Source organism: Amborella trichopoda, chromosome 2, assembly GCF_054954075.1.
Source record: "Amborella trichopoda isolate Santa Cruz 75 chromosome 2, AtrichopodaSantaCruz75HAP2 v2.0, whole genome shotgun sequence".
Classification (NCBI taxonomy): Eukaryota; Viridiplantae; Streptophyta; class Magnoliopsida; order Amborellales; family Amborellaceae; genus Amborella; species Amborella trichopoda.
In genome coordinates this window covers 7,505,266-7,524,123 of record NC_142337.1, presented here as the reverse complement: position 1 = coordinate 7,524,123, position 18,858 = coordinate 7,505,266, and the positions used below count along the sequence as shown (strand labels likewise).

The following is an 18,858-nucleotide window of genomic DNA, read 5'->3' as shown; positions in this document are numbered from 1 at the left end:
GTTCTTCCATTCTTCTCAATCAAGGGTCATACCTTAATAAGCCCAAAAGTCACCATATCTTTTCTCACACCTTTTATCCATGGCTTTTCGGGCCTTCCCTTTACCATTTTAGAGCCTTCCACTTGAACCAAATCGTACCTCCTAACCGGTGTTGTATTAGGTTTATGTTGCACGTGGTCAGCCCACCTAAGTCTACTTTTCCTCATCTTATTACCTATTGAAGCCACGTCTAAGTTCCTTCGTATGTATTCGTTCTGAATTCTAACATTGATTCAGGATTCATGAAAAGATGTGACAAGGTTTTACGTTGGCTGCCTACCTAATGCAACCCACCTCCTTTCTGTGCATGTGGCAAACAAACTCTCCTTGGAAATCCTTGTATATCTATTTAAACTGCATATTTGAAATTCTTGCATGAGTACTCTCTTTTCCTTGGGTCCCGTGTTTATGTTATTTTTTCTGATTCATCATTCATATCTGGACTTTGAGCAATCTTCCCAATGGATAGAATGAAGAATTTTCTTTTTGTGCTTTGCTTATGTAGTAAAAGCTTCCATTTGTAGGTACCCACTTTACTTGATAAACAAGGAGGACAGTTGTTTGCAGTGGCTTTACTGGTTATGTCTAGGACATGGATCTCAGATCGTATTGCTTCCTTAAATGGTGAGCTAAGAAAGCTGAGCAGATTTCATGTAATCCGATGTTATTGTTATTCTTAAGATGGCATTTACATTGATATAGGAAAATGACCCATTTAAGAGATATTTAGCCACTCTTTAAATGGGAATATATTCTATATAAATCAAACATGGCCATATTCTCAGCCTCCTTATGTTTATTAATTTCTTTATAAATGTGTTATTATGGCAGGGACTAGTGTCAAGTTTGTTTTGGAGCAGGATAAGGCATCATTCATGTGGTTAATTGTCATCAGTGTCATCCAAAGTGCTGCATCATCCATTGTTGCCCCTTCTTTGAGGTTACTCCAGTTTTAGTTTGAGTCTGCCATTTTATCTTGCCCCATATCTAAATAGAGTGCATGGTTTCCATGTTGACAAATTCCTTCATTAAGTGAATAAGAAATTGCGCCATAGATCTCCTATTCAGGATATTCTATGAAAACTTTTGATCTTGGTCTGTATTTACCTGACTTACACTTCAGGAACTGGTATATTATTTTAGCATGTTGTGTATTTGTTGCATGCATTTAAAAAAGAAATAGAGTAGGCCTCATCTAAAGCGATCTTGGCATCCCTTTTATTGATTATGCTCCAGAATGTTTGTATTGCTCTATTAGAGTTCACATTGTCAGTAACAGGCTATATTCTTGAGCTCTTACGTGTTGGATTGTTTGTGCTCAGTGTCTCTGAACTGATAAGGATGCTTATGTCCTATGAAGCAATTCACTCTTTTAAAGATGTTTTAAATTTCTGCTGCATGGTGCGATTGATTTGATTTAATTTGAAGAAACTTGTTTTCATTCTTTTGCTGTAAGCACTTGTTGGTATTTTCTTTTAAAAACACGGTTATTTATATGGTCTTGTTCTGAAAAGCTGACAGGGCATTATTGAATATAGAGTGAGAATGAAAACAACCTACGCACTTCTTAGAACTTAATGTTGTTCTTTTCTAAACTCTATTTTCATTATTAAATTTTGCACGACTTGGTTTTAGATTCTGTGCCAATCCATAGCAGTAGAACATGTCTGGAAGGTCAGAGTTTACTGTGCCAACATAAGGATGGTTGAGACAGTCTGGTTCAATCATTTTTTGATGGCATTTTATTGCAAGGGCATGTAGTTTCTTATGAGTGACGTATCACAAATGCGATTGTCTTTTTGCATATAACTGTTGAATTTGTCCTTTCTTTCACACTGTAGTTATTGGAATTTGGGAAGTTTAACCACCCAATTTAACTTTGCCAGAAAATTACTGATGGTCCTTAGAGAACCCCCTTTTGTCCTTGTGAAAATATTGAACTGAACCTTAATTGAGACTATAATCCTTTCATATTATGAGTATTTGTGATCAATGAGTTTTGGACTTCTTGAAAAGATTAAAATAAGATGCTGATTTATCCACTGTAGGCTAAAAGTTTGTGCATAAACTTGCCACCTTTTGGCTGATCTTTTGTTCATATACCACTGCATATATGATGTGATTATATGTTTTAAGGTTCCTAGTTACTGCGCTGAGCCAGTGTCCTGCAGTTGTTTTCAATGTGATCAATCTAGACTGCATGCTGATATCGTCAGGCTAGTGATTCAGCTTAAAGTGGTCAATTCCCAAGTTTTGGTTTTGGCTAGGTTCTATGACTCCAAAAGTTATCTTGTTAAAGTTTTAAAAGCAATTACAATGGAAATACTACAATGTATGTTTTAGACTTATGAACTTGCCATAATCACTAGCATGCCTTGTGTTGTTCCTTTTTATCTAGAGACATTGTGGGTTTAAATACTTTCCCACTAGCTTTTCAATCCCATACAGAACTCAGATGATAATAACTACATCCCTCAGTGTTGAAGTGAGTTAAACCTGCCATAGAAAGGTAATGTAGTGAAAATCCATGAACGCAAACATAAATTCCAGCAATCTATAAACAGCACATTGCAATAGAAAACTGAAATTTTGATTGAATGGCAACAAATCTACCAAAAACGAGCCATACAAAATAGCGATACCCATAAGGAGGTTCTCCGAGCTTAGGACCCTAAAACATCCTTGGGCTGCTTTTCGGTCCCCCAGGAACACTATGTACGTTAATTCTCGAAACGAGAAATGCTACTCTCGTTTTCCTGAAAAAATCTTAATCAGCTATTCTGTAACTATCAATGAAATAACAAATACTATCATGGTTGAAGCAAACCCTTGTAAAATGTGGTTTGCACCATGTTTGGCCGTGTTGCATTAGGTTAGATTTAAAAGGTCAGTTCAAACACCCTGTTCCCTTCACCTCCCATGCAACTTTGTTGATACTCTCTCATAATTGCCAATTTGGTGGTCAAGACATTTAATCCCTCTCTTTGCATTGTTTGGAGGCCCACCAGCTTCAGCCATTGATCTAAGATTGCTTCGTGGTGGATAGTTATAATATGGTTGTTCAATGCAACTGGCTTCTGCAACCGAAAATGACATGCTATTGATGTCGCTACGTGTAGCTGAAGGCTCTGGTTTCGTAGGATATGCCGTAATGTGCAAGTAGTTTCGGTGATATTCTCTTTTCTGATCATTCTTTTTGTCTTCTCTTTTTGCTGGGTGCTAACCAATTGTTGTACTCTATAACAGTGTTCTAAATGTGTAATACGCCTAAGGACTCCATATTTGGAAGATAACTTTTAGTTCCTTATGGCTGCAATTGGACTGGTAGGCCTAATGATGATTGTTCTTCGTTCTGTTAGCGTTGTGATCAAATAAACATTTTCCACTTCTTTAGACTATAGTTTCTGGGATCTTCGAACCTAGGTGGCTTTCACTCTAGAATAACCTAGGTGGCTTTCACTCTAGAATCTTACTCGGGCATTCCGGGAATGCAACTTTATTTTTATTATTGTTGCAGCGTTTGTTGGTTCTAATTAAAGTAAAGTATATATACTCTTTAAGGTTGGGAGAAAGATCCCCAAAAAGTTAATATCGATATCCCAAAAAGTTGGGATTTTGATTTCTAACATTTGGGGATCTAAATTCTTAAGACATATATGTATGGATAGGACTCCCAACCGTAGGATCTTCTAGACTTTCACGATCCCCCAACTCCCGATCCTAACAACTATGCTTTAGACCCTTGATATAGTGACATGTGTTGAATGTGACCTATTGGATCAGGTCGGTTAGAGTGTGCTCTATGGAATTGAAAACACTTCCCTTGATTTTATTAAGGTAATTTTCTTTGTTTGGTAATGTCAATGCTCCTATATTCATATAGAGGCTAGTGGTTAGGGAACTCACTTAAGAAAATAAAGCAATGACGTCCTTTTGTATGTTTGTGAGATCCATTCTTGCTTAAAAGTGTGATGGTGTATCTTGCCATTCCTATTCAAATCATATTGTGCATTCTTTTAGTTAATTATGTAATATATCATGTGAAAAAATCCATTGTAAGAACCCTTAAACGTTGTGATAATAATGAAATGTTTCACCTTATCATCATCATCATCATCATCATTAGAGTTTTTTCCCAAATCCTGGTCTACATTTATACCAATAGTTCCTTCAACTGTTATGTTCCCATTGTGTTCGTCATTTAATAATTTTCTAAAATAAACTCTCCACCTTTCGTTGACCTCTTTATCCTTCACCAAGGCCCTTTGAGCCTCACTCTTAATACATTTAATATGGTCTAAATCCCAATACCATTCTGTTCTATCGAGGGCTATACCCTCAGTGAGGCTGTAAATTGCTATGTCCTTTTGGTCCTACCCTTTGCCCTTTTTGAGCTTTCCACTTGAACCAACGTGCACCTTCTATCAGGTGTTATACTGGGTATGTGCTGCACATGGCCAGCCCACCTAAGTTTACTTTCTCTCATCTTATCACTTATTGGAGTCATACCTAAGTTCTCCTGAATGTATCCATTTCGAATCCTGTCCCTTCTAATCTTGCCACTCATCCATCTCAACATCCTCATCTTAGTGATGGAGGGCAAAATTATTATTATTTTTTATTTTTATTCAATTTCAAAGGATGTATGTTATAGTTTTAGTTTTAGAGTTTATTTCTAAGGGGTTTTTATCTTTTTAGGAATTCTAGGGTTTTTTATATTTTTTATGTACTAATCATTGGTTGCTATTCAAAGTTACTGTTCATGGATACTATTCATAAATACTGTTCATAGGGGTAAAATTGTCATTACAAAGTTCAAGTTTAAGGTAGGATATATGGGTCAATGTATTATTTCTTTAGACACTTTTTGTATTTGGAATATTAAATTATAATATATAAGAGGTGTGTGGGGCCTTGAGGAGAAAGAGATGAAGTAGGCAGACGAGATAAGTTTCTGGCGACCTCAATCTAGCAATGACACTATATTTGCACCCCTTCATACCCGCTTGGAATCATTCCACATGACTTTTAAAAATTGGAAGAGAAAGAAAAGCTTAGGCTTTTGCGTCCTCAGCTTGGTTGTAAAGAATAAACCCTAGGTTTCTTGAATAGTTCTTGTGTTTGGCTTCTTCAAGTTCTCTGCATCACTCAGCTACACTCATTCTATGGGTATGTTATTTCTTGACAGCCCAACATTACGCCCCATAAAGCAAAGCTAGTCTCACAGTTGTCCTATAGAACTTCCCCTTCAGCTTCATTGGTATGCAGCGGTCACATAAAACTCCGATTGCACATCTCCAACTCGCGCACTCAGCTCTAATTTTATGTGCAACATGTTCCTCAATCTTGCTATTTTCGTGGATTATCGACCCAAGATATCGAAAGTGCGCTCTTTTTTGTATTTCTTGGCCATCAATCTTAATTACTTCCTCGTCTCTACGCCTATTATTACGAAACTTGTGTTCCATATACTTTCTTTGTCCGGCTAATTTTTAAACCTTTAGATTCTTGAGCATCCCTCAAATGTTCTAACTTTGTGTTGATGCTGCTTCATCGATCAAAACTATGTCATCCGCGGACGACATACACCACGGTACCTCGTCTTGTTGGTGCCTTGTTAAGTCGTCCATAAGTAAGAAAATGCTTCCCTTGGGTTTTTTTTTTTTTTTTTGAAATGTAATGCACTATGGTTTTCTTTTTACTTCGCTTCTCTTTTTTGTGTTGTGGGATGGTAATTCTTTTTTTATGAGTTGGTTGAATTTCCCCCTTCCCCGCGGGGTGGGGGGTTGTTCAGTGCAGATTGGCCTCTTTGTGTGTAGCCCAAGAGGCTGAACCTTAGTGTCTTCTTGATGGTTTAACTGCTCTTTTGTTGTCACTTTAGGATGGGTTGCTATTCTCTCCTTTTCTCCTTCCTATCGGGATGAGGACACTCAAGTAAATGAAGAATTTTATCATTCAAACATGCCTATTTCTTTGTGGTTTATATTTGATTTCATCATGTGACGTACAAATTAGGCCTGCATTATAGCTATAAGATATCTAGCTATATATGGTGGCTCATGAATATGTCTGAATGTCATCACATATCTACCTATATATGGTGGCTCATGAATATGTCTGAATGTCATCATGCTGCAGATATTTAACTGCCAAACTGGCTCTTGGATGGAGAATCCGTCTGACTCAGCATTTACTAAAGAACTATTTGAGAAACAACGCACTTTACAAGGTACTTCAATATTGTGTGGCTTAGTAAAGGTCAAAGTTTTCTGCAGAATAAATTAGCTTTTGAATATGAAGAAATGTTGCAACTGCAGAATTTACCATTTGATTTAACAAAGTGAGGGCCAAAAACCTGGTTAGACTTGAATGTATTTGTGATGAGAAGTTTAAATTGATGTTATCTGATTCTAATCGTCTTTGATGAAAGTTTATTATCTTTTTCCTATAAGTATTAATTGTTTTATTTCTGGTTATCTTTTTTCTGTATTTTTTAAAATCTGTGATTTAACCTTGTACTCTACTATGTATGCCTTGTGCTCTCCTATATAGACACGTCTTTCTGCACTACTTTGTAATTTTACGTTTTTCTATTTTTATTGAAAAGCAGTTCACTTGTTTGTTTATTTTTAGGTATTCCACTTGTCGAGTAAAAACATGGATGCAGACCAGAGAATAACACATGATGTGGAAAAAATGACTACCGAACTCTCAGGGCTGGTGACTGGAATGGTGAAGCCATCTGTGGACATTCTCTGGTACGTCATGAGTTTCACATGTACTGTAATCAATTTGAATGATCAGTTTAAAGTTATATTGCTATTATAGAAATGTCTTGCTTCATATTTCCTACTTCAAATTTTTACATATTATGTTTTCTTTTGGTTTAAAATTGTACAGGTTCACATGGAGAATGAAGCTGTTAACTGGGCCACGGGGTGTCATTATACTGTATGCTTATATGCTGTTAGGTTTAGGTTTCCTTAGGAGTGTCACTCCCGAATTTGGTGACCTTGCTAGTAGGGAACAACAGCTTGAGGGAATTTTCAGGTTACTGTTCTGATTAAATTGTTTAGTAAATTTGCCACCTTCTATAATGTGTCTGGTTATAGTTTTTTCTCACTTTGTCATTGAATCCTCCACTTATATCCGATTGAAAGTTTTGGAGTTACCTTGTCCACCATGCTCTATTGAATTCTAATTGCCAAATGTTGGAACTATATACGGCCTAATTTTTGTTCTCATATTTTCTTTTTGTTAAGGTTTATGCATTCAAGACTCCGTACTCATGCAGAATCTGTTGCATTCTTCGGGGGTGGTGCCCGAGAGCGAGCTGTAAGTTCCTTGACTTTTTCACTCACAGTCCTGATAATGATGTATATGTACAATTGTTCTTAGCTAACTCATGACCAGTTGTAAACTTTTTTTCCTGGTAAAATGGGAAGTCTGGGAATGCATTAACTGAATGAAAGAAATTGTCTTGCAGAAATTTGGCATTGAAGGTTGAATTTTATTATCAGAAAAAAAATTCTGAATTTGAATGTCAAAATTTCTGGATGGGCATAGTGAAAATCATGGTGGACAAATTCTGTGCCTTGTCATGTCATGCATCACAATTTTCTACACACATAAAATATATATTTTGTTATGTACTTAATGACATATATTATATATGTGGCTTCTGGACAAATTCTGTGCCTTGTTACGTCATGCATCACAAGTTCTGTACACACATAACATATATATTTTGTTATATTCTTAATGACATATATAATGTATATGGCTTCTTTTTTCCATTGTGATCCATTGTTTACTTCACTTGGCAGATGGTTGATTCACGGTTTAAGGAATTGCTTAGGCACTCAGAGCTCCTCTTGAGGAAGAAATGGTTGTATGGTATATTGGATGATTTTATCACAAAGCAATTGCCCCATAATGTGACTTGGGGATTGAGCTTATTATATGCTGTGGATCACGGAGGAGATAGAGCCTTGACCTCTACTCAAGGTAAAACAGTCAAGGCTATTCATGTTAATTATAATTCAAACTTACCTTATTTAACTTTTTTCCTATATCCGAAAATTTGTGCAGGGGAGCTCGCGCATGCGTTACGTTACTTAGCTTCTGTAGTTTCTCAAAGCTTTCTTGCTTTTGGTGACATTCTTGAGTTGCATAAAAAGTTCCTTGAGCTGTCGGGGGGTATCAATCGGATTTTTGAGCTGGATGAACTTCTGGATGCTGCTCAGAAAGGTATGCCCAAGAATCACTCTTGTACGTCAAAACCGTTCATTTCTGTTATTTATGTGTATGTCAATTTGCTTCATGTCTTCAACCAAATATTCGACGTATTTATGCTATTACTTGATAAGTTGGGAGTTTGGGATCACTGATTGATAAGTTGGGAGTTTGGGAGCTGTATTTATGCATTTGTGTGTGTGGAGAACCTTACCTTTACTGTTGAAGTGTGCCACATTTTATCACAAATACTGGTGCATCCCCCTCTACATACTTTTATTGACTTCTCTATTTTCCTTAATTGTTTCATATTTGCCATTCACCATTTGACAAGTGGTAACCTAAAACCTTGGTTTAAGAGATTTAAAATTGTGTTTGTACTACTGTATCAAAATCTGTGTAGGCACTACAAGTAAAGTGAGAACATCTGTAGCAACAGAAGTAGATGTTTTGAAGAAATCCCTGTTGTAAGTTTGTTTTTTCTGGTGCTTGTGCATGTGAATCCTCCCATTATTTTCTCTATTTATTTATTAGAAATGGCAATTTGCTAAGGAAAAGCACATCTCCCTTTACCAATATTGGAGTAGGGACGGGGGCCACTGGAAGCTCTATCTCTTCCTATGGAAAAGGAAAAGAGTTTTTGTACCACAAGAAAAACAGAAAACTATTATAATTTCTAGAACGAAATATTGAAATTAGAGAAAGAGTTTTGCAGCTCAGGTGTTGTTTTATAGTTGTGGATGTAAAATGTTTTGGGGCAAAATGGAGGGAGAAGACAAATGAGCAAGATGTGGTATGTTAGAGGGTATTGGGTTGTCAGGAATCCTTCATCCTTAGTAGCTATCGAGGGTTTTGTTGTTGGTCAATTCATGCATAAGTCAAGCATGGATGTTGTGAATATCTTATTGAGATATTTGAAAGCATTACCAGGCTATATCTAAAAGTGTCATTCTCACTGCGTTGAAATATTCTGATGTACATTTGGCTGCAAACTAGATGATTGGTGATACACCATGGGAATTAGTCTGGCAATCTGGCTAGTTGGAAATACAAGAAGAACTAAGTATAAATGAGGCTTTTCTGGTAAAGAACAAAGGCCTCCACCGCATATGAGGTTGCATGGCGGCCGTATTAGGAGAGCTTGGGGTTAAGGTCGGTCAAAGTGCATTCTGATAAGCAATCAGCTATACATTTTGTTGCAAATTTAGTATTCCATGAATAACTGCCATTGTCAATTGTCTTGGAGATATTCGCGTTAATAGATTACCTTTGAAGTGAAACAAAAAATTAACTGGCAGACATATTCCCAAAAGCCCCATGAGGTGCAAGATCATGATATTTTAGGCACAATTTGGTCACCTCTAGCATTGATCCTCTGGCTTGAGTTAGGAGTGTTAGTGCATTTAATCTTAAAGCTATTGCAGTATTTGAAATTTCTTCTCACTTCTGTCTTTTTAGTACGTCTCACATTAGTATGGGACTTTCTGAAATCTCGAGTTGTAATGTCACATCTATCTGGCTATGAGTAAACCATATTATTTGAGTCCGAGTCGTGGGGAATCTAATGATAATACATCATCCCTAGAGCATGTCTTTCTTTGATATGCCATCCTCACTCACACACATGGTTCCCATTGAATCTTTCAATTAAAATTGCTGCTTTCTCTCATGGTTCCACATGATGTTGTCAGTCTGGGTTTTCTGAAAACCTGATACTTCTTTGGCATCAGAAATTTGCAAGGAGAACAGTATGGAAGAACAAAATGATAAAGTTCATGGTGTGCTCATTTGTTTTTTTCTTTCTTGTTTGGATAAACTGCCATACTCATTGTCTAGAGATACATATGTTACTCTTCTCATCTTCAACAACTATCATGCACTACTAAGTATTTTGAAGTATTCATATTGATTGGTCGAATTGCATAAATACGTCAACACAAAATTAGAACTTTGGGCGGATGCTCTAGAATCTAAAGGTTTTAAAATTAGCTGCACTAAGACAAAGTATATGAAATGCACTTTTAGTAATAATGGGAGCATAGAAACTGAAGTAGTTAAGCTTGATGGCCAAGAAATACCAAAAAGAGCGCACTTTTGATATCTTGGGTCGATAATCCAAGAAAATGGAAAGATTGAAGAAGATGTCGCACATAAAATTAGAGCTGGGTGGGCGACGTGGAAATGTACAACCGAAGTTTTATGTGAATGCCGCATACCAATGAAGTTGAAGGGGAAGTTCTATAGGACAACTATGAGACCAGCTTTGCTTTATGGGTGGAATTTTGGGCAGTCAAGAAACAACATATCCCCAGGATGAGTGTGGCTGAGATGAGGATGTTGAGAGTGGCAAGACAAGAAGGGATAGAACTTGAAATGAATACATTAGGGAGACCATGGGTGTGGCTTTAATAGGCGATAAGATGAGAGAAAGTAGAATTAGATGGATTGGCCATGTGCAACACAGACTTAGTACAACACATGTTAGGAGGTGCGAGTTGGTTCAAGTGGAAGGCTCAAAAAGGGCAAGGGTAGGCCCAAAAGGACGTAGTTGGAAGTAGTGAGAAAAGATATAGGGACTTATCGCCTCACTGAGAGTATGGTCCTTGATAGAGCAAAATAGCAGTCCAAGATTCATGTAGCCGATCTCAAATAGTTGGGAAAAGGCTATGATGATGATCATGATGATGATGGTGTTTGAAGAGAACATTTTCTATTATTGTTTTACAAAATAAAATATTAAAGAATGTTGTTTTACCGATAGTTATAGAAGACCTGTTATGTTGCATATTGGTCATTATTCTTGGATTTATCTAGTTTGGTTCACTTGGCAATATGCATCTCTTGCAATTCAGGCTGGCCATCTATGAAACTTAGAAGAATAAGAATATCAAACCTACCAATGAGAAGTAAAATGAGATTCCCCTATCTTTTAATAGCGTAAACCATTCAATAAGGAGTTTTGAGATGTTAGAGCTTGGAGATTTAATTCATTCTCTGAATGGTTCTTTCCAGTATTTCCCTTATGATTTGTTTACCCATTTATGGCCTCATTATCTTTCTATTGTGACAAGTAATTCCGATCAAGATTTATCATTTTATTTGCTTCTCCTTTGTATTGCATACCCATTTATGGCCTCATTATCTTTCTATTGTGACAAGTAATTCCGATCAAGATTTATCATTTTATTTGCTTCTCCTTTGTATTGCATCTCATAAGCATTTTGTATGCAGATTTCTCTGATCTTGATTCTCTAGCAAGGAGTGACAGAAGCAACGGACCGGCTTGTGAGGATCTGATCTTCTTCTCTGAAGTGGATATTATTACACCAACACAAAAGTTGTTAGCCAGACGACTGACAATGGACATAACCCCAGGGAAGAGCCTGCTCGTGACCGGTTAGTGACAAGAGAACTGTCGTTCAGAATAATTGTTTATAAGGAAAACTTTGCTAGTCCAATAGAACATGAAAAACCATAGATTGTCGCAGTCATGACTGTTCGGTGAAATGATGTACAGTGATGTTGAGTGGGACTGAACAACTACAAGACATGCAGCAATTTGTGCATCCTACTCTCTCCATTACTGTCCATCATTTTTTGAATGCTCATGGCCCCAATGGACTATGGGAACCATGGTATACTTCACCTTTGTTTAATGCCCCAATGGTCCAAGGATTATACTTGTCTTTTTGCAGGTCCCAATGGGAGTGGAAAGAGTTCAGTATTCAGAGTCCTTCGAGAGCTTTGGCCTATTGCAAATGGAAGACTTTTGAAACCGAGTCATATTATTGATGAAAACAGAGGAACAAAGTGTGGTGTGTACTATGTTCCTCAGCGGCCTTATACATGTCTTGGAACCTTACGAGATCAATTAATCTATCCTCTCTCTCTCGATGAGGCATTACAGAGGGTGTCAATTATCCCAACACAAGGTACACATTTTATTTTGGGTGCACTGAATTAAATTGAAAAGGGGAGTCTGTCTCGTGGTAAAGTGTACTATAATCTAGTGGATAGTGGAAAATCTTAGTTCATTGGGGTCATCAACCATTTGAATGGACTGTCGTGGTGAGAGTGAGAGCCACCATGTGTCCTAAGGCTGTAAGGGTGGGTCCCACTGTCCATCCCACTATGATTTTTCATAGTCCATTAAATTATATGTTACATTCCTAATACTCATCAAATGATCTCAAATACACCTCTAATGCCTTTGGTAGTTTTGTATATGACTTTTGAAGGAACTGTATTGGTACACCCTCACAGTTCTTCATAAAACATAGTTATTAAGAAAAAAAGAAAAACAAAAAAAAAAGAACTTCTGGTAACCAGTATGTACTATTGGTTTAGCTGAAGGTGTATGTCTTGACATTGCACGTGGAGAGACAGATAGGGTTTATATCTTGGATTCTAAGTTGAGATCCATACTCGAGAGTGTTCGCTTGATCTATCTCTTGGAAAGGGAACACGATGGTTTCGATGCTGCACTTAATTGGGAAGATATTCTCTCCCTTGGGGAACAACAGAGACTTGGAATGGTGAGCGGTTATAGACAATCCTGGTCTTTTGAGCTAATGTAGAATTTATGGACTTGCATTCTCTCTCTCTCTCTCTCTCTCTCTCTCCTGCTAATTTATACTTTTTTCTTTGAATTAATGTTACCTTTGGTTATTGCCCTTTCCAGGCTCGTCTTTTCTTCCATAGTCCAAAATTTGGCATCCTTGACGAATGTACCAAGTATGCCTGGAACACTAGTCCATCTGAATTTTTAATGACATGGACTATCTGATCCTTATTGTGGGTTTTTTTTCGAATTGACAGTGCGACAAGTATTGATGTTGAAGAACACCTTTACAAGATTGCACAATCGATGGGTATTACTGTTGTTACCACCTCACAAGTAAGCCTCTCTCTCTCTCTCTCTCTATATATATATATATATATATATATATATAGATTGTATACTATAGAACTATTTGCTTTTTGTACAAGATGGTCAAAATCGTTCTTAGTTACTGATGATGTGAAATCCAATATACTGAAGTGTCACAGCATTTGAGAAATTTTGTGGACTTTGTGTCCAGTCAATGACACATCCCCAACCACCTGATTTCACATCCAATGCTCAATAAATGATTATGATCTCTTTGTACCAAAGGTAGATAGCCTTATTCTTCAACTCTCATGAATTGAACCCCACCAGACCACTTCTCCCACCCCTCCCCCTTCTCTCTCTTGAGTCTAACCTCTACTTCCTTGTTTCTCTTTATTGCTGTCTTGAATTTAAATTCTCTCTCTCTCTCTCGCTCTCTCTCTCATTAGACCTCATGAATTAAACCCCAGTACACCACTTCCCCCACCCATCCCCTTTCTCTCTCTTGAATCTAACCTCTACTTGTTTCTCTTTTTTGCTGACATGAATTTAAATTCTCTCTCTCTCTCTCTCTCTCTCATTTGACCTCTAATTAACTGATCTAACATTTGTGAATATTGTTATGATATCCAGCGACCTGCGCTAATACCATTTCATTCCTTGGAGTTACATCTAGTCGATGGTGAGGGTCAGTGGGAGCTCCGTTCCTTGAAGTCTAAATCAATAGCATGACCAATATTAGATACTCGCTCTCTCTCTCTCTCAGCAGTATATTGAGTAGTGGAGGCTGCCAGTGGCTGGTATGGATGTACATTGGTTCAGCTTTTGCAATCTCTTCTGGCCGGCAAGTGGGTTCATCATATTTTAGTCAGAACTCATCTCCATTGTGATAAAACAGTTATTAATTGTATTGCAAATAATCAGAATAGAGAGCTTGGTGGATGGTGACCTGCGGTACTTAGAAGGAGGAAGGCTGTGATGTATGAAGTGAAGATGTGCAGGAGGAAGCCTGTGATGTATGAAGTGAAGATGTGCACGGGCTTGGTCTTTTAGTCCAACCACCATTAACAATCCCATGAATGAGCAAATAAGAGTTCGACATTATTTTTTGGTAACTGGAGCAACTCGAACATCCAATGTTCGATCAATTAATTCACTTAAGAAATGACAAGTGGCAGTCTAGACATCCATTGTTTGAACCAATTATTGTACCATATGCACTTTTGTGAACGATTGAGCATATCAGACATTGTATGTATGAACCTCCAAAAGCCTGAATGTTAGTGGAAGTCCTATTTGAACATGCAATGTTTGAATCACTTTTTTCACCATAAAAATGATAAAGCACAAGTCCATGTCCAAACTGGTATTTTTACGAAAAAATTCGTTTTAGACATCCAATGTTTAAACAATTCAAAATAAAAGAACTTCAGCAAAGAATAAAATTGATTCCAACCATATCTAAGTGCCACAAAATAAAAGGGATATTACTGCAATTTTTCCTAATTTCATTAATAATCTTTGTTTTTTTTAATTATTGAATAGGAAATTCAACATATGAAGACTTGCAGGCCTGTTTGGCTCTCTGAATTTACAAATCAAGGATTAGTTCCTATCCTGAATATAAATCCTATGGGAGATATAACTTAATGCGAAAGGATTCTTGGAAATTAAATTCGATCTTCTTTCAATCTTAAATAAGCAAAAAAGCAAAAATTCGACAAATGAAGGAAAAAATTGGAAAGATTTATGAAAGACGAAAGAAAGCTTCAAGTCTCCCATCTAAGGGAAAGCTTTCTATGTTCCCTTTACAACATAGAAGTTCTATTTCTTTTTATCATCCAACCATCCATTTTCGATCAAGAGAGTCGCTCTCCGTTTGATTTTAGATTTGACGTATCAAAGTATTTTATTTTTAGTTTTTTTAATACAATTTTTCTGAATATGAAATTTGGTACGTGCCATCTTCTCATTGAGGCGCACCTATAAAAAATATTAACAATAATTTTTTGATAAAATATAATAACCAAAATACCCCTTGAAACTTTCATGGGTGTTTTGGTTCATTTTATTTTATCGAAAATATTTTTTTTTTATAGTTTTCATTAGTGTGAGTTTAATAGAGGAATGGATGTCCCAAATTTGGTGCTAAAATAGTTTATAGAAAAAAATAAAAAATAAAACAATGTAGTGACGTGACATTGTGATTGCAGCAATCTTAGCCCTCCATTCAAAAATAGACGGTCGGCAATCTTAACCTTCCATTAAAAAATGGACGGTTGGATGAGGGAGAGGATAGAACTTTTATGTTGTAAGGGAAACATAGAAAGTTTCACCCCATCTAATAAGAAAGTTCTACCATAAATACAATTCTATGTTGTAAGGGAAACATAGAAAGTTTCACCCCATCTAATAAGAAAGTTCTACCATAAATACAATTCTATGTTGTAAGGGAAACATAGAAAGTGTCACCCCATCTAATAAGAACGTTTTACCATAAATACAAGCACAAATAAAAATAATACAAAGAAACACAAAAATTAACTCTTTACCAATCACTTATTTCTCTATCTTCCTCCCTTCCTCTCTTTCCTACGTATTTCTCTCAAAATCTCAAGCAAATCTCTACTCTCTTTCCCAATCACTTATTTCTCTATCTTCCTCCCTTTCTCTCTTTCTTACGTATTTCTCTCAAAATCTCAAGCAAATATCTTCCTCCCTTTCTCTCTTTTCCATCTTTTGAAGTCAATGAAAATATGATTTCTTCCTTTTAACGCATGTTAGCACATTTGGTTAGCGCTTGACGATTTACAACGCTATGTCCTAGGCTCAATTTCTATCCAAAATAGAGGCCCATTCCCCACTTATCCAAAAATAAAAACCTTCATCAATCCCCTTTCACAATGCCCCACAACTCACCCCAAAAAAGAAAAAAAAACTTCATCAATCCCCTTGGCCCTATAGACTCACCCCAAAAAAAACAAAAAAAAACTTCATCAATCCCTTTGGCCCCACAGACTCATCCAAAAATAAAAACCTTCATCAATCCCCTTTCACAATGCCCCACAACTCACCCCAAAAAAAAAAAAAAAACTTCATCAATCCCCTTGGCCCTATAGACTCACCCCAAAAAAAACAAAAAAAAACTTCATCAATCCCCTTAGCCTCACCCAAAAAAAAAAAAAAACAAAACTTCATCAATCCCCTTGGCCCCACAGACTCACCCAAAAAAAAAAAAAAAAACTTCACAAGGCCTATCACTAATTAATAGAAGGTCACGTGGAGCATAAAAAAAAAATTCATCAATCCCCTTGGCCCCACAGACTGACCCAAAAAACAAAAAACTTCGTCACCCCCTTTTCACAAGGCCTATCGCTAATTAATAGAAGGTCACGTAGAGCATGGGGATTCTCTCTCTAACATCTCCAAAAGTAATCCAAGAAATAAAAACCCAATAAATAAAATCCTAACCAACTAAAGCCAATGGGCCATGTTGATTCCTAAATATGGGAGGCCTCTATCCTATTCAACACATTACATCAAATTTCCCTTTTGCCTCTCATTATAAATCCCTCAATATTAACCCTAACAATGATAAAATAAATAAATACAGAAGTTCATCCACACCCTTTTTCAATTCTTACAAAACATACCAAATTAAGTGCATTATTCATGATGTCTTTCTTAGCTGTGATTTGCACGATACTCCATTGGTTGGAAAAGAACTCGCCCTCGAGTTTCTTCTATTGCGTCATAAACCTTCGTTACCTGATGGTTGAAGAGCTACATCTCCAAGCAATTGTTCTTTATAAGACATGAGACTAAACAATTGTGATGCGCCTCCAATGGTCATCCATTTTGACATGTACAATGGGCAATACGTTGTTAAATGGGAGTTCAAAATCGTCAGCCCTTGCTACAAAAGAACTATTATTTCCCACCAAAGAACCTTGATTCCTGACTGAATAAGCTCTCTTCCATATCTGTTCTTGAAAGATTTTCCCTAGAAATAAGTAAATGCTAATTGACTCCACGATTTCAACACAAGTTGCGAATTTTACTAATCTCCAAAAATCTCTCAAGAAGTGAATTTCATGTTTGATGCCGATGCCCTTAGCTGATGGCAAAACCACAATTTCATAGCCCCAAACGTTAATAAACTCGATAAATACTTAATCTGGTGTGCTCAAGAACTTGGCAATTACAATGAATGCAGCTTCAAGACTCAGTTGATTACTTCTTTTGAGTGCAAAGAAGAAAGTTATGGCCTCACAATTGAAAGTAAGGTGCAAAATATTAGTGAAACTGGCACTTAAGTTTATGCATACATGTTTGTCTTCCTAATCTCGTGCAAACCCTACATAAGGTCTCAAATATAGAATAAGAGCACGGGCTTGCCTTACATTTTTAAGAATGACAAGAGATGCATATGCCAACAAGAAGCTAGGAAAAGTTGGCTCACTAAATGTCAACCCCAGCTCATGCAATTTGAAACAAAATTCAGAACTTTTCCTCCATGATCGTGACCGGTACGAGCTCCTATCATATAAGTCTCATCTAAGAACTTCTCTACCTTGCTATTGTTCCAAATAAAATTGTGCACTCCCCAGCAAACTGAAGCCGGCATAGAGTATAATAAAAAAATCTCCCATGAATCATCTGAATCTAAGCCCCACCTAATATTTAACCCCATAAACTTGTACACTAAAGACTATAGTATTTGAATCCAAGCACAAGTAAAAACTGATAATGGAGGGAGGGGTAAAAAGTTCAATTTTAAACCATGGAAAAGTATGAGAGAAAAGGCTCATGGTCACTGTGGTTCATATATTATTTGAGATATCCAATCAAAATAACCTCAAAAGAATATGGACTCCCTCACTCCATGGGATTGGACCTCGATTTTTCTAATACAATAGGTCATTAAGTGTGCTTTAGTAGTGGAACGGTCACTAATGAATCTACACATCAGAGCTTCAATATGGATTTGCTTAGTGGCTCTTATACTCTTTATACTTCCTTTGTACTACTCCAATGCATAAACACCAAAAAGAGTAGAATAAGAAAGTAGAAAACCATGAGCCCCATCTCCTTTAAATATTGTGACCCATTATCAAAGAAACCTGAGAAAATTCTTTCACCAATTTTGAAGTGGACTAAGATAAATCCTATGTCCAACCCATAACTTCTTTCATCCCAAAATTAGTAAGTTGGGATTGGAATCTTCTCCTCAAAATAATGTAATGACTCGAGCTTTCTTTTACTATTGAGACATCGACATAAATATCAACTTCTAGGTAGACATTAGTTATGTCAAAGCCATCATCAAGAAACCAAGTTGAAAACACCTTCAGTTCCTTGGTGTGCATCTCTTATAGCCTCCTAGACTCAAAACAGACATTGAGAGAAACACCACCCTTACTAACATTGTCATCAACATCACTTTCTTCTGTAGGTTGTTGGAATAAGAGTAGAGCCACAACTCTTCTTTAGAAGACTTAGTAGAATCTCCTCACTTAACGACAACAGCGATAATTCATGTCTGCCCCATTAACATTTAACTTTGATTAGAAACCTCTACCTTTGTTTTCTCATCTAATCCTGAATTCCATGTGGCTACAATTATGAGTTGCTCTTTCTTGTTCATTAGTAGTGAATCACTTGTAAATTCAACATTGTCTTTAATCGAAGGAAAGTTAAAATCTCCTATTGTT

At 36.7% G+C, this 18,858-nt stretch overlaps 1 protein-coding gene across 8 annotated transcripts in view; it reads left to right on the top strand.

Annotated features, from left to right (window-relative positions):
• The window catches only part of ABCD1 (peroxisomal ABC transporter 1), a 39,821-nt gene extending 25,369 nt beyond the window's left edge, over nt 1–14,452 (top strand). For 4 of the 8 annotated variants that reach the window (XM_088857746.1, XM_088857743.1, XM_011628345.3 and 1 more), the window contains 14 exons: nt 564–663; nt 871–979; nt 6,178–6,268; nt 6,673–6,797; nt 6,940–7,089; nt 7,302–7,374; nt 7,866–8,046; nt 8,131–8,289; nt 11,506–11,670; nt 11,970–12,206; nt 12,661–12,809; nt 12,956–13,008; nt 13,093–13,171; nt 13,778–14,452. In XM_088857746.1, the coding sequence (XP_088713872.1) occupies nt 564–663; nt 871–979; nt 6,178–6,268; nt 6,673–6,797; nt 6,940–7,089; nt 7,302–7,374; nt 7,866–8,046; nt 8,131–8,289; nt 11,506–11,670; nt 11,970–12,206; nt 12,661–12,809; nt 12,956–13,008; nt 13,093–13,171; nt 13,778–13,876 (1,770 nt within the window). In that variant the 3' untranslated portion in view covers nt 13,877–14,452. Of the gene's footprint in view, nt 1–563; nt 664–870; nt 980–6,177; nt 6,269–6,672; nt 6,798–6,939; nt 7,090–7,301; nt 7,375–7,865; nt 8,047–8,130; nt 8,290–11,505; nt 11,671–11,969; nt 12,207–12,621; nt 12,810–12,955; nt 13,009–13,092; nt 13,172–13,777 lie in introns of all 8 variants that reach the window. The other 4 variants (XM_020672909.2, XM_020672908.2, XM_006853400.4 and 1 more) reach the window with 1 other exon arrangement.
• The last annotated feature ends 4,406 nt before the right edge of the window (nt 14,453–18,858 follow it).